General features: G+C 39.3%; 1 protein-coding gene across 2 annotated transcripts in view; it reads left to right on the top strand.

The window, feature by feature from the left end:
• Positions 1-24,709, top strand: part of LOC309601881 (growth hormone receptor-like) — a 164,330-nt gene extending 139,621 nt beyond the window's left edge. For both annotated transcript variants that reach the window (XM_082335124.1, XM_082335125.1), the window contains exons 4-10: positions 6,217-6,346; positions 8,835-8,995; positions 10,065-10,243; positions 16,917-17,088; positions 18,854-18,944; positions 21,629-21,698; positions 21,965-24,709. In XM_082335124.1, the coding sequence (XP_082191250.1) occupies positions 6,217-6,346; positions 8,835-8,995; positions 10,065-10,243; positions 16,917-17,088; positions 18,854-18,944; positions 21,629-21,698; positions 21,965-22,927 (1,766 nt within the window). In that variant the 3' untranslated portion in view covers positions 22,928-24,709. The remainder of the gene's footprint in view (positions 1-6,216; positions 6,347-8,834; positions 8,996-10,064; positions 10,244-16,916; positions 17,089-18,853; positions 18,945-21,628; positions 21,699-21,964) is intronic.
• The last annotated feature ends 464 nt before the right edge of the window (positions 24,710-25,173 follow it).

Below are 25,173 nucleotides of genomic sequence, written 5' to 3'. Positions count from 1 at the left end.
CCAGGCTACTGGCCCCATTATCCCAGCATTGGAGCAGCCAGGTGACAATGTGCTCGCCTGGACGACGACTGAAATCTTTTCGCATATCTCGCAGCTCACTCAGGGATAGGGATCAGGTGGTTGCCATCTCATTTATGGGTTCTGCCTCTTCCTCCTCCTGTTCTTGTGATGGCCCTAGTTCATCATCAGCCCTTACTAAACGAGTTGATTTTCTTGTGTATTTTTTCTTCTGTATAGGGGCAAGTGATACTGGCACAGGTTGGTTCTCCGGTTCAGCTGCAGTGCCTGTCGTGGGGGCTGGCACAGCCACAGCGTCTGTCATTTTGTCGTCAGATCCAGAGACCTTCTCTTCCCTTTGCGGGTTCTGAATAGTGTTGAATAGGGCTCGGTAGGCATGGGCCAGGCCCCAGTACACTGCAGTGATCTGTGTCTCTCTGGAGTTGCCAGGGTGACAGCATACTTTTTCCAAATACTTTACTAGTTTTTCAGGATTCTGCACTTGTTCAGGGGTGAAGTTCCAAAATACTGGATGGGCCCACTGTCCTAGGCATTTGCCCATGCTCTCCCACACACCCTGCCACTCATAACTCTCCTGCTTTGGAGATCATCTCTGGATGATATTCTTAAACTGCTTATTAACCTTAGACAAAACTGAAACAATATTCTCAAGAACTACCAATGGATATATCTTAACTACCCAAGGATGTTCAAGATACTGAAATGTTGTTGCAATGACAGATGAAACATCACAGAAGAAAGCAACAAAGGTGCCATTCTGTATTTCCTCCATAAAAAAACCTCTCAGAGGAAGAGGTATAATTGCTAATTGTCTCCATGAGGTGGTACCCGAAGTACAGTAATGGCTTCACTACAGAACCCAAATACCAGATAGCACTCAAGGTCAGTGTTTTAATAACAAATCTCCCAGGCAAAACATCACTAATCACTGCAGAGCACAGCAAACTGCAAAACCCAACACCAGTCTTTAACGCGTACTGCAAAAATGAGAGCATGGTGCAGATCAGGTAGACTAATACTGAGAATGGAGGAATCAACATTATGACCGATAACTGTTAACAGATACAAATTCCTTAATACACTCTAGTTAATCTGTTATTATCTCAAACCCTTTGTGCCCCACGTTGGGCGCCAAAAAGGACTGTCGTGGTTTAACCCCAGCCAGCAACTAAGCACTGCACAGCCACTTGCTCGCTCCCCCCACCCCAGTGGGATGGGGGAGAGAATTGGAAGGGTGAAACTCAGAAAACTCGTGGGTTGAGATAAGAACAGTTTAATAACTGAAGTGAAATAGAATAGTAATTATAGTAGTAGTAGTAGTAGTAGTAGTAGTAGTAATAATAATAATAATATACAAAGCAAGTGATACACGATACAATTGCTCACCACTCGCCAAATGATGCCCAGCACGTCCCCGAGCAGCGATTGCTGCCCCCCAGCCAACTCCCCCCAGTTTATATACTGAGCATGATGTCATGTGGTATGGAATATCCCTTTGGCCAGTCTGGGTCAGCTGTCCTGGCTGTGCCCCCTCCCAGCTTCTTGTGCACCTGGCAGAGCATGGGAAGCTGTAAAGTCCTTGCCTAGTGTAAGCACTACTTAGCAATAACCAAAACACCAGTGTGTTATATCAACCTTATTCTCATCCTAAATCCAAAACACAGTGCTATACCAGCTACTAGGAAGAAAAATCAACTCTATCCCAGCTGAAACCAGGACACTGTGTTATAATCCATTTTCCTAGAAGAGTTTGTACGTCTTATAGTCCTTAATTTATCTTGTGTATAAAGCTGGTGAATTCAACAGAATTAATTATTAAGTCATTGTAGAGCCTATATCTAAGATCCTGCTGGACCTCTCAAAATGTAAGTAAGTGAAGTTTGATTCTCTTCAGTTAAATTCATCATGTTAAGAAGTGACTGTGTGACTTTATTTACCCCTGGAGATGAGGACATGGTCTGCATGGGCTTTAAATATTGTGTGTTACAGTTATAAATTTGGTGCAGGCATCAACAGAAATATTCTAACTTAGGAGAGTTTCCCAATATATCATTTTCTCAAATTCTTAACCTGTTTCAGTAAAAATAGCTATATTTGTTCTTGATTCATGTAGTTGAGGATAGAAACAGGAAACGACATAACATGTACTTTCTTGCACACTATCTGTTTATAGAAGATGGGAGAGACTCATGTCTTCTTGATTATAGGCGTTATGCAATTGAGGCAATTTTACTCATGTCTCTGAAGCAGAGGCACAAAATTTCATTTATTTTTCTTTGTTTTGTTTTTAAACAATGGTTTGATTTTCCATTAAATAGAAAAGAAAGTTCAAGTTTGAAAGCTGGAACATTCCTGAATTTAAAAAGTTATAAATATAGTACTGTTCTTGAATCTTTTATTCTGATTTATTTTTGATCAATTTCATGATCATATGCTGGTTTTAACCAGGTGAAAATTGTTTGATAAATTTTGTAAAAATGTGTAAAAACTCAAATCAAGGTCAACCAAAGGCATTTTGGGATTTAGGCCAAAGCTGTCAAATATTGAATACCATACCAAAAAAAACCAGGTGCAATAGTCAAAATGTTTAATTTCAATATTTTCTGGAAAAGAACAGTGTGATTTCTTCCATTTGCTGCAACACTTCATTTCAAATTTATTTTCAATTTAAAAAAGAAATTTCTATAAAGTTCAGTGAAATGTAACATGATGGCTAAGGAACAGAAAAAAACCTTTATGTTTAAATCTTTCTAATCAAACATCAGTTATTTTAAGTTGGCAAGAAGAATTTTAAATACTTTGAGGGGGAGAATAAGTCACCTGACTGACTCACAAAATCTCTTATTTACACACATATGTTCAGGCCTTATTCAATGTCCGAAGTGTTAAATGAGGCAATGATATAGGGTAAGCAAAACAGAAGGTCATCCATCTAGTTGACCAAGGGAAGCCAGTAGATATGTTTGTTTTTTTTTTATTTTAGCAAAGCTTTTGATGCTGTCTCTCATAGTATCCTTCTGGACAAAATGTCCAGCACGCAGCTAGACAAGTCCATAATACGTTGGGTGAACAATTGGCTGACGGGTCGGGCTCAAAGAGTTATAGTAAATGGGGTTACATCAGGCTGGCGGCCAGTCACCAGTGGGGTTCCCCAGGGCTCAATTTTAGGGCCAGTGCTCTTTAATGTTTTTATAAATGATCTGGACGCAGGAGTCGAATGTACATTAAGTAAGTTTGCCAATGATACTAAATTAGGAGGAGCTGTGGACTCCCTTGAGGGTAGAGAGGCCTTACAGAGAGATCTGGATAGACTAGAGAGCTGGGCAATCACCAACCGTATGAAATTTAACAAGAGAAGTGCCGGATTCTGCACCTGGGACGGGGTAATCCTGGTTATACGTACAAATTGGGGGACGAGAGGCTGGAGAGCAGCCCCGCGGAAAGAGATCTGGGGGTTTGGGTTGATGGCAAGTTGAATATGCGTCAACAGTGTGCCCTGGCAGCCAAAAGGGCCAACTGTGTCCTGGGGTGCATCGAGCACAGCATAGCTAGCTGGTGGAGGGAGGTGATTGTCCCACTCTACACTGCACTGGTGCGGCCCCACCTCGAGTACTGTGTGCGGTTTTGGGTGCCTCAATATAAGGCGGCCATCAAACTATTAGAGTGTGTCCAGAGGAGGGCGACCAAGATGGTGAAAGGCCTTGAGAGCAAGACTTATGAGGAGCAGCTGAGGTCACTTGGCTTGTTCAGCTTGGAGAAGAGAAGGCTGAGGGGTGACCTCATCACAGTCTACAACTTCCTCAAGGGAGGCAGTGCAGGGGGAGGTGCTGATGTCCTCTCTCTGGTGACGAGCAATAGGACATGAGGAAATGTAATGAATCTGCATCAGGGGAAGTTCAGGTTGGACCTTAGGAAAAGGTTCTTCACTGAGAGGGTGGTCGGTCACTAGAACAGACTTCCCAGGGAAGTGGTCACGGAACCGAGCCTGTCAGAGTTCAAGGAGTGTCTGGACGATGCTCTTAGTCATATGGTTTAGTTTTAGGTAGTCCTGCGAGGAGCAGGGAGTTGGACTCAATGATCCTTATGGTTCCCTTCCAACTTGAGATATTCTATGATTCTTTGATTCTGTGAATATTCATGTATTACTTACTGCCTGATGTGGATGCTTGGCAGTGCAGAATGTAGACGACACAATTTGAACCATGTATTGGGTTTGTGTTGCAAGGTTTTCGTAGCAGGGGGCTACAGGGATGGCTTCTGTGAGAAGCTGCTAGAAGTTTCCCCTGTGTCTGATAGAGCCAATACCAGCCGGCTCCAAGACAGACCCGCCGCTGGCCAAGGCAGAGCCAATCAGCAACAGTAGTAGTGCCTCTGTGATAACATAATTAAGAAGGGGAAAAAGTTGCTGCACAATGGCAACTTCAGCTGGAGAGAGGAGTGAGAATATATGAGAGGAACAACTCTGCAGACACCAGGGTCAGTGAAGAAGGAGGGGGAGGAGGTGCTCCAGGCACCAGAGCAGAGATTCCCCTGCAGCCCGTGGTGAAGACCATGGTGAGGCAGGCTGTCCCCCTGCAGCCCATGGAGGTTAATGGTGGAGCAGATATCCACCTGCAGCCCATGGAGGACCCCACGCCAGAAAAAGTGAATGTGCCCGAAGGAGGCTGTGACCCTGTGGGAAGCCCACGCTCTGGAGCAGGCTCCTGGCAGGACCTGTGGACCTGTGGAGAGAGAGGAGCCCATGCCAGAGTAGGTTTGCTGGAAGGACTTGTGACCCCATGGGGGACCCATGCTGGAGCAGTCTGTTCCTGAAGGACTGCACCCCATAGAAGGGACCCACGCTGGAGCAGTTCATGAAGAACAGCAGTCTGTGGGAAGGACTCACGATGGAGAAGTTTGTGGAGGACTGTCTCCTGTGGGAGGGACCCCATGCTGGAGCAGGGGAAGAGTGTGAGGAGTCCTCCCCCTGAGGAGGAAGGAGCAGCAGAGACAACGTGTGATGAACTGACCGCAACCCCCATTCCCCGTCCCCCTGTGCTGCTCGGGGGGACGAGGTGAAGAAAGTTAAGCCCAGTTTCCTGGCTTCATCTTGGATAGAATTAATTTTCTTTGTAGTAGCTGGTATAGTGCTGTGCATCTAGTGCATGTGGTTTTCTGTACCTTAATACTTTTTTCAAACTTTGAGTGTAAATATTTTGTACCAAATATTTACAGTTGTGATACTGCAAAATGTTTGCAAAGATCTTGACATACAGAGAGAGTCCAGTAGCATCATGTCTTTCCCTGGCTAGGGATCATTTCATCGATCATAAACAACTGATTAATATCTACATTTTAAGTGCCTCATGGAGAAATTTTCTTAAATAAATGATCATATTTCCCACATAGTGAAGAGAGGTAAATGCTTCCACGTGCATGTGATCTCCCTCTGGAAAGCTTTCCAGGCCAAATAGGAAACATTGGCATTTTAGAATGACTGCTTCATTAGACCCTTAAAAATCAGGAAAAAGTTAAGTACTTACTTTGAAAGCAGTGAATCATACCTGCAACTTTTGTTTTTATTTTTCTCTCAAGGATTGACGAGGGTGACTAATTGTACCAGTCATTTCATGGCCCTACATCATTTCAGTTTTGACAAAGAACATAAATTATGAATATAGAAGCAGCATGTGGCAGAACAGGCACATGCTTAGAGCTGCACTTATCTCTCTCAGAGCAAGGTTATATCTACACAATGTAGTATACACAAACTTGAACTGAGTTCAAGGTAGCTACTCTGATGAGTAGACACATTACAAAACTGCTCAGCTGGGTAAATGCTAAGCTGTGGTTAGTCTAATACTGAGCTCTGCAGTACCACATTTTCTTTAAAGCAAGTGCAGGGCTAATTCAGATATATCTGTACTGAACTGCAGCTACAGTGCTGGCATATCCCCATGCTATGTGTCAGGCTGTGATACTAACATTTCCACACTGCACAAAAGAGAGCTTGACCCATCTTTCAAATTTGGCTTTCTACAGGTATAGTCATCTACGTTTATGCATGTAAGAATGTAAATCTTGCCTCGTTGTACGTAAGCAATTGGAAGGAAAGTTAATTACTCATAAAAAAATGCTGAGTTTCATTTTAACACCATGTTAGTCTGGCTTATGGATTTGTTTAATGTGTCTCCTGTCCCCTGCCATTTTTCTTGACAGACCTTTTGCAGTGGCCACAAATCAGCAAGTGCAGATCACCTGAACTGGAGACATTTTCATGTTATTGGACTGATGGAAATTTTTATAACCTCACTGCTCCAGGGACAATACAACTATTGTACATGAAAAGGTAATAATATGGAAACAACCAAAAAAAGAGGAAAAGAGAGACAAGTCACATGCTTTGATATGCCTGTTAGCTCGTTGCTGTTAATTTTTTGCTATGATGCGAACCATACTGTTTTTAAGGGCATAAAACTGTGGTTTAAGTACATATTTTTCAATGTAAAAATTTGTTGTTAATTATCAAGCATTTTGCAGTGACAAGCATTATTTGTAATTAAGTAATTAAGAACACATTCTTATTAAATTTAGGTCCAGGTTGCAGAATCCAAAACTGAATACTGTATGGCTTGGGAAAGGAGTTTTTAATAGGGAACTTCAGTTTATTCCTTATCAACCTAATATGCAACTGTGAGATTCCTTATATCTGTGCTCAGATGTGGAGTTTGGATACAAGCCCCTTTCAATTTTTTATTAAAGTTTTCTAGAACTTCCATTGATCAATTGCTAGATTGTCTGAATGTGCAGGTCCAGGTAAAAAGGTTGCTCTGAGACTGGGGATTATGTTTCATTGAGCCCTGTTCAATTCTGATTCACATTCCACTTAAGCTCTTGTAATTTTCAGGTTGTTACAATGATTAGCCTGAAAGGGGACATAGACATTACCAGTAATGGCTATTAAGGAAAACAGGCCCTTTGTTCACAGGAATAAGAGGATGTGAGTTTCTGTTCCATCTAATGTTTCAACCTTTTTGATCTACAGACGCTTTCTACTGGTGATGATACATTTGCTTAGCAAACTTAAGCTTAATGGCAAAGCTTGATTTCTTACTTTTCCGAGACCTCTCAGAAATATAGGGGTCCAAGTTAAAACCACTATTTAAGTGTAAATGTTTACTTGACAGTTGTCAGTGGCATGCATCAAGAGAGTACAAACTATAAAAAACTATAAAAATTAATTAAACTCTACAATAAAGCAGTACCACATATGTTGAACATTTCATCTTTGCCCCAGAAATTAGTATACTGCAATAAAAGATGTGAATTGAACATTGAACATTGGAAAAATATTTCTGTTTTAATGTGCAAGCAACATATAAGGCTCAGGACTGAACTATATCACCTAACCCAGTCTCCTGCTTAACACAAACCATGGTGTCTAACTGCGTACACCTTTATCAAGTCCTGACCCTGGCAGAGCTACAGCATTTCCTTTAGAAAAGTGTCTGGTCTCATCAGCTAAGCACAAGACCTGTGCTTAGTGGCAGAAATGCTTCTTACTCAATTTATGTAGCATCTGCCTTTTTACTTCTTAAGCACCCACTCCAGTATTGAAGGCTGCACTTGGCATAATTGGTTTAGCTTAATCCTCCTTCTGTACAGCTTGAATGACTCTTAGTAAGAAAAGGCATTTACGGTGTATTTTTAACAAACCAAGACTGTAATTTTTGAAAAGATCCCTATTCGCTCTATATTTGGGCTGAAGAGAGTACTGAGATAAAGAACAGCAACAGCAGATCTGTTCGCTATGAGATTTGTTTCTCTAAAGTGACTTCAGAAATACTGAATAAATGTCTGTCACTTTTCCTGTAGAATATTTCTAATAATCTGGTTGTTCCCATTTTGCTTTACTGAAGACTTCTTTGGTTTTGGACCTGATGCATAGTTTCAGCTTGGCCGTATGAAAATGACCCTACACAAGTAGCAGTGTTTCTCAGTCTGAGAATTCATGCCACTCTTTATAACTGCTGGTTTGTCTTTTTTAAAAGATGAAATGAAATATATGAATGTGATATTTCCTGATGCAATTCTTTTATTTACAAAGAACATTTATGAATTTTTGAACAAAGTCAGAATGGAAAAACATAAGGGGTTTCTTGCTAGTAGTTCCAAGCCTGTGTTTTAGAAGTTCTGTATCCCAAGGAATTTAGCCCTTCCTCACTCACGGTGCTGTATTTCTCTTCCCTTCTTTCACATCCTGAAGTCCTGGGTTGGTTTGTGCCAGGTCTCCTGCAGCATTCACCCTCAGGCACTTTCCAGTGTGAGTGATCAGTGCTTCAGTGCCTACATCCCAATTCAGCTCTCCAGGGCAAAGCACTCCCCTGTCCTTGGCATTGCAGGTGGTGCAGTACTGATCTGCCTTAAGGACTGGCTTTCAGTGTTTCAGATCTCATTATGTAGATGGCCATCTTATTGCAATTTAATTTTGCCTGAACAACAGTTGCTTAAATGCATATCAAATTTACCTTTGTGCTTGCTGGTAGTCATTAGCACCTACCAGCATGACAAGATGTGCTCTCTGACTGATCTTTTGGAAACACCATCCAAAGCACAGAAATGCCACTACCAGTACATGAGAACCTAAACACATTTATGCAGATTGCTTGGATAGTAGTTTGGCTTCATTCTAAGTCACAATAAATATTGACATGTATTTCTCACTTCCATAGAAGTTATGACTTATCAACAACATGTCTTGTAACATCTATAATTTGTACCTTGTAAGATCTATAAATCTCTCTCTCATGTATATTATATTTTTGTTGTCATTCTAGGAATGATGAAGACTGGAAAGAATGCCCTGATTATATCACTGCAGGAGAAAATAGCTGTTATTTCAACACATCCTACACCTCTATTTGGATACCGTATTGTGTTAAACTTGCCAATAAAGATGAAGTATTTGATGAAAAATGTTTCAGCGTTGATGAAATAGGTATGCTTCCATTATGCATTTTACCTCTATATTTTTATACCACAATAGGTGTGATTCTATAAGCTTTCATATTATTCATACTGTATTTAAATTCTCCCTCTCAGAAAGGTTAGTTTCTAAAAAATACGATATATAGGAAGGGATTTGGTTTTGTAACGTGTAATGTGATCCACACCAGAAAATATTGCCCAGGTTGGAAGAAAGCTAAAAGGATAAAAGCAAATACGTGGTTTCTCTTTATGAATACCAGTGGTCTCTCAAATGTCTGCAGATGAGTTTGCCTTTGCTGTCACTCTGAGCCCTTTCTAATGGATGCTACATCCCCTTGTTCAGTGTGAGCAAGGATGGCATTAAAATCTTGATTCTGCAAAGTTCTGGAACCAAATAGGTTTTTGTTCCTGAATCAACACTAATCTGCAGAATCAGGATGTTTAGCATTTCTAAGCTAGAATTTATATTTATTGTGATATGAATTGTGACTGTCTGGGAGTTTCCAGACATTATTGCTTGTTCAGAGTAGTGGTGTATGTATATGCAATTAACACTTTATTCCTGCAAGTAACTAGAATACCTACTCTTCCCTTTTCTTCAGCTGAGCAAAATTAGAATAATTTTTCAACTGCCATAGTTTTTCAATGTATTTCTACATTATTTCTGAAGTAGTTATTAAATTTTTAATTTTTAATTTTTTTCTTTCTGTGTTACTCCAATTATTGTTTTTATTAATAGTGAGAACTCTAAATTTAAGTTTTGATGGAGAACTGTTTATGTCTCAGTGTTTTATAAGCTGCTATTGGAAAATGTAGTGTAATAGGTAATACATTCTTAGTCATCTTTATTAGTCATTCAGGTAAGATTTATGCAGAGCATGTCTACCACCAATGGCAGGGTGCCTTCTTGTTACCAAACTTGTAGTGACTTTTTCATTGATTCATAGGTTTAGATTTTAATCAGCAAATGTGTGGTTATTATGCTTTTTTAGTCCTGAAATCATTTAACAGCGTGTAGTAAGAATGGTCATTTCACATTGAAAACTGGCTGTTTTATTCCAAATACTCTGTTTAAACAGTACTACCTGATCCCCCTGTCCACCTTAACTGGACTCTGCTAAATACTAGTCAGACTGGGATCCATGGGGATATCCAGGTAAGATGGGATCCACCACCAACAGCAGATGTTCAGAAGGGATGGATTACTCTGGAGTATGAATTGCAGTACAAAGAAGTTAATGAGACAAAATGGAAGGAGGTATGAAGCAAATATTTATTATATAATAGTCATAGTACAGTGCAGGCTTGTTCTGTTACTAACACTTTTTTTTACTGTTATGAAAAGCAACAGGTTTGTAATTGCTAACTAGATGATGCCTTAAGTCTTAAACAATATGCCCATATTCTTCTGAAGTTTTTTGGCAAACATTGTAACTTTATGTGTCAAGATAGTTGGCATGCAAGATAATAAGAGACCCTGAAATCCCTGTGTTAGATTAGGAAGTATAGCAATAGTCACATATATACAAGTTTTTTCAAGGATAAAATATTTCTCTATTGTTTTCCTAAACCTCAGCTATTTGAAACAGTGCATAGTATTTTTAGTAGTTGGAGCAGGAATATTATGGTTGGAAAATGTCACTGTGTCAGTCCAGATTTTTCAGGGTACCTGTAAAGTTCTAATATTTATAAATATTATAGAATCATAGAATCATTAAGGTTGGAAAAGACCCTTAAGATCATCGAGTCCAACCGTTAACCTATCACTGCCAAGTCCACTACTAAACCATGTCCTTGAGCACCACGTCTACCCTTCTTTCTTTTAAATACCTCCAGGGATGGAGACACAACCACTTCCCTGGGCAGCCTGTTCCAATGCCTGACTACCCTTTTGGTGAAGAAGTTTTTCCTAATATCCAGCCTAAACTTCCCCTGGTGCAGCTTGAGGCCGTTTCCTCTCGTTCCTATCGTTTCAATAGATTAAAAAAATAAGAAACGCTTTGAGTTATATAAAATTTGATACAATAAGCAAGTAAAACCAATGCAACATAGAGAAGACATACAGATTTCATACCAGACAGCAATGTTAAATTTGTGACTATATGGATAGTCCATGAAAATATAAAATGTTTATACTCCAAATCTTTTAAATTTTCTTTTGAGAATTACTAACTTCACATGTAGTTGGTTTTCCTGTTATGGGGAAAAAATTGCACCCAGATTACCTGAATGCATAGGCTAAGTGCCAGTGTGTCATGGAATATTTGCATATGGAGACTTCTTCCTGAATACCAGTTCATTTCAAATGATGTTCAGTAAGAACATCATTTCAGAGCAGAACCCTTCCTTTACTTCCTTATTAATATGAAGTGAGTTAACTGACAGAAGGAAGGCAGATAATACTTTTATGAATTTGTCTTAATCTACATAAGGCAAATTTACCAACTGAAACATAGTCAAGTTGGTTGGTTGGCCTTCATCTGTGAAAGACCTTGGACCCTTCCTCACCTCTGATCCTTCTCAATGTTAGCATTTTCTGTTTAACCTACTCCTTATTAGTAACTCTACAGCCAAACAGGCCTATAATGTCTATAACTTTTTCCTAATACTTGTCTGAATTTCTTTCTATACTGGTTTAAGCTACACTTACTGTATAGTTTCTATATTTTAAAGCCTACGAAATGAGTTAAGTTTAGGCAGTAAATCAATACTCCTTAAGAACTTGAAAATATGCAGAGTATGGGATTTACAAAAGCAGGCGGCAATATAGATACCTCTTTTAAAATGCACAGTTTTGATTTTTTAAAAGCCTTTAGGTATCAATCATATAAATACCCTAATAAAGCTTTGTTCTTGCTCCAGTACCATCAATAATTCCAGCATGCCTTGAGAATAGTTCTTCTCAGGAGAGCAAAGGTTTGAAGTTCAGTTCAGAAAACAGATAAGGAATTGCTGAATACTATACTTGCCTCAAGAAAAATAGCACTATAGATTATGTTGTACTGCAGCTGTATGTATTGTATGTTATTGTGCCTTTCAGCTTAAAAGCACAAACATGGCATAATTCCCTGAGACACTATCAGTTAGAGCACAAAAGAGAATTTTTTGAACAAAATCTTGGTCTGGGCTGAGACAATTGCAAAACTCCTAATAACAGCATTGGAGCAACAATTTCACTCTTTGCATTCTTTGCTACAAATATCTTCTGTAATGAGTGTTGAAGAAGTAAAGAGAGAGATGTCCAGTTATACTGTTATTACTAGTTTTATGCACAAAGGATAATCTTTGCTTAAATATATCATAATGCTTTGTACATATAATTGATACAAAAATGAATTTATAGTACTTAAATTGCACTAAGTTCTCCCCCTTATTGAGACTTGTTTGTAATTTTTTTAGAGGTTTTGGGATGAACTTTGATTTTTCATGTATATCATTCATTTTTTTCAATCCATTTACTAACTGAAAATAGATAACTTATGACTTGAGAGAGGACTAAAACATTAGTTAGTAAAGTGTTATAACAATAAGTCATAGTGATAAGAGGATCAGAATTATTTTCTGAGAAACTTCCTAAAAACAATAAAATCCCCACCCTCATATAGTAAGCGTTCATGAGACAGAGCCAAATTTAACCTGGCTCACAGTTTGAAAAATTTTCATCATTGTTAGTAGCTCCTTGCTGGGTATCTTTTTAAAATTCTACTCTTATCTTGAAGTGTTGCCCATTACATTCACTAGACTAAAATTCTGTCCCCTCTTATGTCTATTCAAGTTTACTAGTCATGACTAGCAATAGCTATACAGACCTTGTGAGGCTGCTGTGTTTTTCAAATAAGGTGTGAAAACACACATCATCTGAGCAGTAGTGAAGAATGATGACTTAGTAGTGAAGTGTTTAACTATGATGTGCCTAAAAATGTATGCATTATAGGGAATCTTGAAAGTCTAATTTTTCTTTAGTTATTATTTATTGTATTTTAAATTAGGCTGATCTTTTGACTTACTTATTAAAAAAAAAAAAGCAACAGGCCCAGATCCACCTGACATGGGATGAAATTGGTGATCACAGCTCAGTCCTCAGTGAAGAGGGCTAGACCAGGGAGGACTCTGCTGGCTCTCATTATCTTGTTGAATTTCTGCTGGAAAAGGTCCATTTCACACTGCAGTGAAGTGCACTTAGGGCAAGGAAGCATGGAGTACTAACTCCAGAGCTGAACACCATCGTTGTGTCCATACAGCACTGTGGCAGAGATACAGGGCTTACTAGTTTGGGGGAGCGAACCTCATCTCCCTGCACTGCATTAGATATACAGCCTAATATCTCCATGTGGTATACTGTGTTGTATGGGTGCCCGACCCTGTGCTATGCCTTCCCCAGGGTACCTCTGAACCTTTCCCCGGTACTGCCCATCTCCCAGTTTTCACTATTTTTCTGTTAAAGTTGGTGAAAGACATTGCCTTGGTTTCTGTGTTGCCTGTGGTGCCTGGGCCAGCCTCTGCCTCTGGTGCCCCTGTCCCAGAGAGCACTCTCAGCATCCCAGGGGCTCCAGCTGACTAGTGACAAACAGTTGCTCCAGTCTGCGTTAACTCCCTCTTACAGGGCCAGACTCATACAGGCAGCACAGTCACACAGCTCAGCATGACAGCAGTTTTTTCACATGTCTCTCTAGTATGGCAATCACAAGCATCACTCTGTGTACACTAACTGAACAGCCTGCAGTAAGTCCAGCAACCCAGCGGTCTGGTTCCAAGCTCCCCTTCACATACTTTAAATGAGTTTTCTATATGCTGTCATGCATTTTATTAGTTATCTTCTATCATGTGTCTCTCATATGGTTTTTAATTAATTTAATTCATATCACAAACGCTATTCATCTATTCGGTTCATGCTATACCTTCCCCAGTCTATACATCTTGCTCTATCCAGGTGTCTTACATAAAGTTTTGTTAGTCCATTGATGGACTAGAGACATCCTGCCCATTAATCAATTATCTGCTCTTTAGCAACTCGCAATTTCAAGTGTACAACTACATAAATTCTACTTTATATTTTTCAGGGCTCTATTTTGGCCTGCATACTGCCTTTTCCAAGTGCCACCATTATTTGGGGTACATAAAATTTTGTGTGGTCCAGCATCCCTCTCCTAAGAATTTCCACTAATTGTTTCAGAAAAAAAAAAATTAAATGTTAAAAAAATTAAATGTTAAAAACCTCTGTGATGTAGAGCGATGGTTCTCCAGGATCTTGTGCTCAACAGAGAAAAGCAGTCTGTCTGGGATCACTGCCTCCTCCAAAATCTGACTGGTTAGTTCTCAGAACACTTGAGTCTGGATCCACCAGGGATCATGAGAACTCCACAGATCGTAGCTACCAACAGAATGTTCTCAAGTTTAGATTATGCAGCTACACTGATTATAGGATTGTATTGTTCAAGCTTCTTTCAAATCCCCAATGGCTGTTGTTTTCCAGGTGTTTTAATTCTTAGCCCATGATGAGTTTTGCCAGTATTATACTTGATTCTGAAGTAAAAGTAGAATATAACATCTGCCATGTGCATTTCTATTTTGTGCATTTTCCTTATTTTTATGTACTTGTGTTGGGCTGTTGGAGCTAAAATAGAATAGAATAGAAAAATACATATTCTTAGAGGAGGAATAGAAGAAAAGAGAGATTTCACATATTAAGACCTCCAATGTGACTTCCTACATAGTTTGATATGCAGCAGTATCTAAGTATGTTGCAGTTAATACTTAATATAGAAGTCTCAAGACCAACAATCTGATGCCAGCTCTCCCAGAGTCTCCATTATCACATCTTATATATAGCTGAAGATTTTGGGAGCTATGCAGTCTTGCCCAAATAAATACATTTGTAAGATGCAATACAGGTTAGAAGGCCTTTAAATAATTTTTGTTTCTTAAAATTAATTCTGTAATGGATATTACACTAGTTTTAAGACTTCCATGTTATTTCAATGAGGTTTTTGGCATTGTGAAGTCAGTAATGTGTTATAACAGTAAAAAGGTTTTACAACTTGATAAGATCAGTGGGAGGTATTCACACCACCTACTTATGGCATGTAACTGGGTGTCACAAATCCTGAGTTAGGATCCTGCCGACTACGCCAATGTATTGGGTTTGCATGGCAAGGTTTTGGTAGCGGGGGGGCTACAGGGGTGGCTTCTGTGAGAAGCTGCTAGAAGTTTCCCCTATGTCTGACAGAGTCAATGCCAGCTGGCTCCAAGACAGACCCACTGCTGGCTAAGGCCAACCCAATCAGCGACGGTAGTAGTGCCTCTGGGATAACATATTTAAGAAGGGGAAAAAGTTCTGGGCAACGGCAATTGCAGTGGGAGAGAGGAGTGAGAATATATGAGAGGAACAGCTCTGCAGACACCAAGGTCAGTGAAGAAAGAGGGGGAGGAGGTGCTCCAGGCACCAGAGCAGAGATTCCCCTGCAGCCCGTGGTGAAGACCATGGTGAGGCAGGCTGTCCCCCTGCAGCCCATGGAGGTTAATGGTGGAGCAGATATCCACCTGCAGCCCATGGAGGACCCCACACCAGAGCAGGTGGATGCCCGAAGGAGGCTGTGACCCTGTGGGAAGCCCACGCTCTGGAGCAGGCTCCTGGCAGGACCTGTGGACCCGTGGAGAGACGAGCCCACGCTGGAGCAGGTTTACTGGCAGGACTTGTGACCCCATGGGGGACCCACGCTGGAGCAGTCTGTTCCTGAAGGACTGCACCCTGTGGAAAGGACCCATGCTGGAGCAGTTCATGAAGAACTGCAGCCTGTGGGAAGGACTCACGATGGAGAAGTTTGTGGAGGACTGTCTCCTGTGGGAGGGACCCCATGCTGGAGCAGGGGAAGAGTGTGAGGAGTCCTCCCTCTGAGGAGGAAGGAGCGGCAGAGACAACGTGTGATGACCTGACCGCAACCCCCATTCCCCATCCCCCTGCGCCGCTGGGGGAGGAGGTAGAGAACTCAGGAGTGAAGTTAAGCCCAGGAAGAAGGGAGGGATGGGGGGAAGGTGTTTTTAAGATTTGGGTTTTTTTCTCATTACCCTACTCCCATTTGTTTGGTAATAAATTAAACTAATTTCCCCAAGTCAAGTCTGTTTTGCCTGTGATGGTAATTGGTGAATGATCTCTCCCTGTCCTTTTCTTGACCCACAAACTTTTCATTATATTTTCTCTCCCCTGTCCAGCTGAGAAGGAGGAGTGATAGAGTGGCTTTGGTGGGCACCTGGCGCCCAGTCAGGGCCAACCCACCACAGCCAATTTGTCGTGAATGGATGATTTAGAATGTTTAAGGACTCACCGACAAAGGTATTAGCAAAAGTGGTTTTAATATGATGTTGTAAAAGTGCGAAAAGTTCGATGGCAAAGTTCACTCTATTAATTACTGCATGGAAGAATCATACAAAGGAAAATTGAGTTACACTCGAGTTAGAATGATTCACAGAGACCGGAGATGCAAAGAGTAAGGAAGATCCTCCCGTTGAGTCACGAGGTTCAGAGTAGACCCCCTTGCTTTCTGAACTCCTGATGGAGAATAGATTGAAACTAGAAGAGTTCATGGCCCGGCTATGGCTCAGGCCTTTACCTCTTCCGGAGCCTGCACCAAAGCACCGCCAGTCTGGTCAAGGGGTCGAACGCATCCATCTCACTGGGAGCAGCTGCCTTTCTTCACTGACTGTATTTACAGAGAGCTTGGATTCTCTGCTTTTGGTCCCCTGAATCACAGCAAAGCCTGATGGCTAGTAAGTCAAAAGTAAATGGTGTGAATTTTCTCTGAACTCTTCTCATGGTATCCTTACAGTTCCAAGTAGTAAAAAGGCCTTCAAATGTTTATTTCTGAAATCAAGAAGCAGTGTAAAATTGCCAGTACAACTCAAACAAATAAATCACAGTCCTTCTGTCTTTACAGTTAGAACCCAGGCTCTCAACAATGGTTCCACTGTACTCTCTGAGGATGGGAAGAGATTATGAGATACGAGTCAGATCAAGACAACGTACCTCCGAAAAATTTGGGGAGTTCAGTGAAATCCTTTATGTATCTTTTTCTCAAACAGGCGTTGAATTTGTTCATTGTGCTGAAGGTAAATAAGTGAAGTGCAGCAAAGTGTTTTTATAACCATTGCTGTCTTTTTGTCTTTTGGGTGTTGGGGTGGGGGTGGGGTTTTCCTTATCTTTGATGTTGTATGCTTGAATGGATTGATAATTCAGCCTACTACATGAAAATCATTTGGTGAGATTGAGAGTGTACAAATTCCATATACAAGTTCAGAAGTAAACTCAGCAAGACTTTCCCAGCTCATCAGAGAGCAAAAATACAGATAGCTTTAAGAATCAGAAATAACAACTGCTGTTGCATATCCTATAGAGCCTAAAATACAATTAAATCTCATACTTCATTGTGTAAACTGAGCACTCCAGTAGTGAAGAGAAGAATTGTGCTATACTTCCGGCTAAGTTTGTTACCAGAATGATGTGCTTTTCTGATCTGCCCGATACTATCAAGGACAGCATACTTGTTTTTAAAGTGCTATTAAAGATAGAAGAAGAAACAGCCATTGAGCACCACATTTTTTCTATAAAAGAATGAGACAGTGCCTTTTCCTAAAGCATTCTCAGGTCTGAGCTACTAAATTAACTCTTCAAAATATGAGCTCTTCAGCAAGTTATTTTAACAAGCTGCTTCACTTAATTTTCCAGAGTATTAGTGGAGGTGTTAAAACCATCCATAACTCTTATCTTTCAGAATCTTGCTAGATTGGCCTTTTTAACTCTTAGTATTACTAGTTTTCATTCCTAATTTATATGAACAGCTAATGTTCTGTCCACGTGGCATTATTTTGTCAAGGTTTTCGTATGAACTGCATTAAGTTGTCAAGGTTTTATATGAACAAATTTAAAATACTATGAAAATCTAAGGCCATCATACAAGCACAGTTTTCTTCAGTCACTACAACCCAGATTCTGCAAGTTGATCCATATCTATACATCTCACACAGCAACAGTGATCTGATTTGATGGATCAGTTCTCCACCATGTACTGCATTGCTGAATTGGGACATAAGTTGGAAATTTGCAAAGGAAAATTGAGAAACCATAAGATGATCTGGCAAAATTTATTCTTACTTGTTTTGTATTTTACCCTTAGGAACACAGAATTAAATTTGAAATTTTCCATGTTAAAAGTTAAGTATTTAAATTCAAATGTAATATTCTAACTTTTTGAAGCAGCTGGACATTCACAGATCTCACTGACATGACAAGGAGTTACTGGTTCTCCATTAAATTAGGGACCTAACATAGACATATCCAAATAGGACTTTAAATACTCATGCCTGAAAACATGTCCAGTCAAAATCAAAGCTGAGAGCAGAGGGCTAAAACTGATGCCTGAAACACCACCATATTTTAGTTTCTGTGAGAGAAGACTAGTTTGTCTATGATTTAGCATGCTATTAATAATGTTCTCTCAGCTTGGGCTAACAAGCAGTAACATGGTCTGCGGCATTATATGCTGTCAGGACTACTAGTAGCATGTTCCAAGCAGGCAGAATGTTCCTCGTGGCTTGTTTTGCTACATATATTGTCTGTGCTAAGATCTTGTTTATATTAAAAAACTCAGTCTGTCTTTGCTAGGAGTCTCAGTGGACTCACAAATATGGAAACTGTTGAGACCAAAAGGATATTTTTATTTCTGCTTAACACAGAACTTTCATATTTAAGTAACCAAAAATTCTCCTATCAGGTTTTATGACTTTGGAATCCTCAGGCAGCAGAAAAGAAGGCTGAAATTAAAGATGCAACAGCGATGCAGATTCCTGCTAACATGTTTTTGTTCTGTTGTTTCAGCAATTGAGTTTCCATGGTTCTTAGTTGTTATCTTTGGAGCATGTGGGCTGGCTGTAACAGTGATCTTAATCCTGTTGTCCAAACAACCAAGGTAGAGAGTTTGTATTTGTCAGATTTTATGTACTTGTAGGTTAAAAAATAGTGCTTCAATATTTTTCAAATCTGGGAGGCTAGAAACTATTTTGAGGATTGTTGTCCATCCTCTTAAGCTACATGCTGCCACATGTATGTACCGGGCCTTCAGCAGTGAGAATCTGATTATGTTGACAGCTCCTGTTCCTTTTAGATTGCAGAACATTTTATACTACAGTATTTACTTAGCTAATTTACTTAGGCTTTGAAGGGGATTGGTTTTTTAGTCCATTCAAATTTTGTAAATACTATTTTTACCCACTTACTGTTCAAAAGTTTCACACAAACATATGTCTATATATTTGGTTTTGTTCTTAGACTATTCCACTAATCTCTGACTATTTCTTCATCAAGCCAAGGGAAAGAGCTTGAGTCATAGGGCAGTATTTGGTCTCTGTGGATAAACTGCAGCTCCTATAAGTAACAGGAGTAAAATAAAACGAAGCTCAGGATTGTGTCGTTTATAAAAATGACACAATGACACATATATAAAAATAACAAAATGGTCTCAAAGTGAATTCATCCCCTAAAATGTGTGTTCAGGGATAGGTTTTGGCAGAATAATTCAGCTTGGATATCATACCAGTACTGTCCTAGACTATGGAGCAACACCATGGTCAAGCCACAGTGCACACATGCATGTTGTCAGTGGTCTTGTACATACACTTCGAAAATGAACACTGAGGTGTTTTGCACATACCAGCATAAGGACAAGTCACTGAAATGAAAACAAGATGGTGCAGTTGAAGCAGCTCTAAAAAAACAATTTAGGCAAGCAGCACTATGCTTTGGCAGTGCTTAACTTAAGGAAGCCACTCCCTGCAATAGCATCCCAATCCCAGAGTTAAAAGCAAGGCTCCTGATACAATGAATGACAAAAGCTAGATGTGTCAGAACAGGACAAGAACAACTCGCACGTGGGACCAGGAGCCCACTAAGGTCAGCACACTGAGCAAGGAGTGGCTTGGTGACAGAAGATCCTGAGGGCTGAAGCATGTCTCTGATCACAGCTCATTAATATTTTCCATTCTAATCATGATTGCTGGAGAAGGCTTTTCTCCACTGAGGACACTTCATCTGGAAAGGTTTTCTGGACCTATGGGCTTGCACCCTTTCCTTCAAACTGGTGCACGTGGTGGTGGGAGTGGCAATGTTTTCTGCAGAAGAGTAGGCTGCATAGGTTTCCAGTAATGCAAAATATCCAGGCTCAGTTTCCTTCTGTATCTGAAAAGATATCAAGTCATAGTTTTCTCAACTCTGATCTCACAAGATCTGAACCAGACTCCCTAGGACAGATGCCATAGGGTTAGGCCGTACTCTTTTAGAGTTGAGAGATGTAGGCTTGAATTATGCGAGGCTAAGAAAGGAGCAGAGCGTAGTTCTCCCTTCTGAATGATTTCTCCAGGCAGTGAGTGGTAAAATCCTTTGTCTGTTTTGTTAGAAGCAGTGCCCAATCCTGTCAGAATAGCTGATTTGTGGATTCAACTGTAAGTGCAAGTACTCTGAGACCCCAGCCAGTGCACAGCTAACACTGCCCCTCCAGGGATTAGGTGGAAAATTACTGGATTTCTGTCTCTCATTGAGGCTTGCTGGGCAGAACTTTGAGGGTCTGCCAAAAACAAAAACAGCTGGGGAATTTGGGCCTGCCATAGTTAAACAGAAGTTGCCTAAATTTCTCTCTAGCACTTCTTAAGACCCCTCTGATCCTCCCTGGACCTCACCAAGGTCACTAACAATGCAGCAAAACTAATATTTGGATTTGGATCTACCATTCCCACAGCTTACTTTCGAAAATAGGCAAGTAACCCAGTATAAAGAGAATGCTGAATTTTCCTTTTGGGAAGTACAGTTTATCTGTTTGCAGAAGAAGCAGGGAGGTAAAATGGAGGAGATAGGCATGACCTGCTATTGTTGGATTATTATTAATGAAAAAATCATCTTTCTATTTGGGTTTTCTTTTTTTGTTGTTTGGTCATGGGTTTTTTTCTCAAAGAATTAGAAATTCACTTTATGAAGAATTAGAACAATATCTATTTCCACAGTATGTACATGCATAAGCAAGTTACTAGTTCTTTCTCTACAAGGGTAAAACCCTGTTGTTGTTATTATATATTACTTGTTACATTAATAATTCAGAAAACAGAATTGTCATAGAGATGGCAAAATACTAGCCTAAATTTTTGAAGTTGTGTTTCTGTTTTATTTATTAGTTCTAAAGTAATTCACTCTTTTCACCAACTCCTTTTTTTCTGTTCCCCTATTTAAATTTATTGGGCTTATGTAAGACTACTCTGTCCCTGAAAAAAAAACTGTATCAGGTTCCTTTGAAAATTATGTAAAAAGGTAAATTATTAACAGTGCTCTAGGAATTTACTCTCTTTCTATAGACCATTAAATTATCAAAGACCGGAGTCCAAAATGGATTCCCACATAAATGTATATGATTTCAACAAGGAAGGCTGCAGTTTTTTATTTGGAATGAGAGAAAACAATCATTCTTTTCCTTAGCACTATTTGAAATTGAATCTTCAAACATTTCAGTTTTGAAGTAAATAAGTATAAATGCAATGTAAATATGTCTTCTTTCTAAACTCCTCATAAAGGACCACTGTCAATTTAAAGCCATCATTTATTTTTTTCCAGGTTAAAAATGCTGATTTTTCCTCCTGTGCCAGTTCCAAAGATTAAAGGGATTGACCCAGATCTCTTGAAGGTAATATTGTGCTCTAAAATCTACAGTGGGAATCACTGTAGTAGTAGCAGGTGACAATTGTTGTTCCAGGCAGAACAATTTTGTAGGAAAAAATTATGACACAGGGGAGTTGCCACAGAATTAGTTTTCATAAAATACAAAAAAAAAACCAACTCACTTTGCAATTATTACATCAGCTACAGTCACCTTTCCTTAAGTTAACACCATAAAAAGCACAAGCATTTTTATTCTTTCCTTTATAACATTATTTTTTTCTTGCTTTATAGAAAGGAAAGCTAGATGAAGTGAACTCCGTCTTAGCCAGCCATGACAGCTACAAGACACATCTATACAATGATGACTTGTGGGTTGAGTTTATTGAGTTGGACATAGAAGACCCCAAAGAAAAGAACAGAGTCTCAGATACCGACAGGCTCCTGAGTGAAGATCATCTGAAATCACAGAATTGCTTGGGAGCAAAGGATGATGATTCTGGACGGGCCAGTTGTTGTGAACCAGATATTCCAGAGACAGACTTCAGTGCAAGCGACACATGTGATGCCATCTCTGATATTGATCAGTTCAAAAAGGTAACTGAAAAAGAAGAGGATCTCTTGTGCCTTGATAGGAAAGATAATGGTGAGTCACTTCCAAGTCTTGCCGACACAGACACCCAAAAGCCGCATACTAATACTCAGTCCAAAAATAGCCAGTTGTGGTCACCTTTTGCAGACAGCATTGGCTCAGCTAGACCATCGATCCATACCCAGCTAAGTAACCAGAATTCATTGACAAATACTGACTTTTACGCGCAAGTGAGTGATATTACTCCAGCAGGCAGTGTTGTACTTTCACCAGGGCAGAAATCCAAGGTGGGGAGACCACAGTGTGAAGGCTGCACAGAACAAAACTTCACCATGGACAATGTCTACTTCTGTGAGGCAGATGTGAAAAAATGTATTGCTCTGACTTCCCATGAAGAGGATGAGCCACATGTCCAGGAGCAGAGCTGTAATGAGGACGCTTACTTCACCACAGAGAGCCTTACCACTACCGGTGTCAATCTTGGAGCTTCATCAGCAGAAACCCCAAGTTCAGAGATGCCTGTCCCAGACTATACGTCTATTCATATAGTTCATTCTCCACAAGGCCTTATGCTCAATGCAACTGCACTGCCTGTGCTAGACAAGGAATTTAACATGTCTTGTGGCTATGTGAGCACAGACCAGCTGAACAAAATCACGCCGTAGCTGCTCTTTGACTAGATGTGTGCAGTATTTCACAGCAGAGAGTCAGCTCAGGCTTGTATGCTGAAACCAAAATGAAGTCTAAAAGTTTATCATGGTTCTTATATTTTATCTGAAATGATGAAACATAAAATATTCATCAAAATATTCCTATTGTGTTCTGTAAATATTATCTATGAATTTGTCTTGAGACTGTTTTACTAGCAGTGACTGTCTTGTTCTTGTGGGTGTTGATTTTTGTGATAATAAACATTGAAATGACTATGTTTAATGTACAGTAAATCATGCTTTTTGATAAAGCTAAAAATCAGGTGGTTTAAAGTCTAAGAATTTAGTAAAAAACATGCTGTTGGCAGAGATCTTTATATCAATAACTGGGAACTGAACATACAGGTGAAAAAACAAAAGTAGTTTGAATAACAAACACATCTATTTTGATTTATATAAATTAATAAAATATATTTTAATATTTTAGTCATAAAAACATAAATGTTTTCTATTACACTACACACTGTAGGTTAATTATGATGACCCATTTAAGGAATGTAATTGCCGCAATCTTAAAAAGGAGTTTTCTGTTTTATGAAAGTTTTGTTTGCAGCAAAAAGAAAAAATAGATTTTTACTGAGCCGTTTTATACCTCCAAAGAAACCTGTAGAGAAATTTTCAAATATTGTAGAAAATTACAGTAACTGATTCTATTACTTTCTTATGGTAACTAATATAGAAATATACATTAAATTTAATTTTTTGTAGAAAACTTTAAAATATAAAAAAAATTTGGGCAAATGATTCTGTTTTTCATCAGATTCTGGTTAATGCTAATAATATACTATTTTATAAGCAAGATTTTGTTGACCACAGTATTAAACAGTGTGCAACTACACTTTCATTAAAAATTTTTGAAAACACATGAATAAGTTCTGGTGACTTAGCAGCATTATCTTTTCATATTTGACCAACTTCTGAAGCCCTCCTACAGCCAAAGGTATCGCTACAGTTATTAGTTTGCGCCACATAAAGTCTTGATTAAAAAAATAAAATAAGGACTTCAGGATTTGGCCAGCAGTTCATTTTTAAAGCTATAACAGGATTAAAAGACTTCAGTAGAACAAGGGAGTTGTATACAGTATTGTTCAAAAGTGTTTATCATTTTTGCAGCCTAACAGCATCTCCTCTGACCGTGTTAGGCAGACTTTCAGAAGGAGAGAAAACCGAAACTTGGTGGGAAAGCTCTCTTTGTTCTTACGTATATTAAGAACTTGATGGAGCTTTGCAATGAACTGTTATTGCTTCAGAAGTTACCTTCCTAGGCCATAGTTCCATCATAACAGGGTTCCTCTCAGAAAGCAAATTCATTTCTTTTCTCTGACCTGAACAGAAATGTATGAAGTGCAGTGAATGCAGGTCTTGTTCATGATGTCTCCCACTGAACTCACTGATGCTCTCTTTGTGACCAAGGGCTACAGGACCGGGCCCAACTATTGGGTGGGATTTTTAAGTTTAGCACGTACTTTAAGGCAAATGTGCATTAGATATTCTGCTAATTTGCTGCTATATTTTTCTAACAGCTACATTATTTAGTTTCATATAAAATTTCATAGATGTTAGACACTAATGCAAGTAATGCCTATATGTGTGTTTGGAAGAAGTTTTTTACTCTGTTTTTATTGCCAAAAATAGTTAAATACCTCAATCAAACTCAGAATGTCATTTTGGTACTTTACTGGTCATACAAGCCATTATACGCTGATCAGATGTGTCTTTCAGTTTCTATTTAACTTTCCTTATCAGTGGGTTTTTTTGTTTTTCTCAAAGTTTAATAAATGTATTGTCTTTGATCTGTCCTGACACAATGTGTTTTATTGCAGATAATTCAATTTTTATGGAAAATAGAGACTTTATCAGGAGAAATCAAGTATTTCTCATTGAATAAAGTAGAATGCGGCTTTCCTTAGAATAGAAGCAATGCCTACTGGGATCAGTGTTTTCACTGATTGATATGTATATAGTTAAAAATAGAAGCACGGACATAAATTTATAGATGGAGATAGGACATGCTGTACCCAGAACTGGCCAAGACGTGTTACTAATTTAGCAGACCAGTTTACCTTTGTCTGGAACAGCCTGTGGTTGCAAACAAATAAGCTGTACTAGTTCAAGATTTACACCTATGGTTGAATTCACAAATCAGATATTCTGACAAACCTTGATAGTTACTTGTTGTGATAGTTAAAACCTAGCAGTAT

This window comes from Platalea leucorodia, assembly GCF_965183815.1.
Source record: "Platalea leucorodia genome assembly, chromosome: W".
In the NCBI taxonomy this organism is placed as follows: Eukaryota; Metazoa; Chordata; class Aves; order Pelecaniformes; family Threskiornithidae; genus Platalea; species Platalea leucorodia.
The sequence above is the reverse complement of the archived record's forward strand: the minus strand, read 5'-3'. Positions and strand labels throughout refer to the sequence as shown.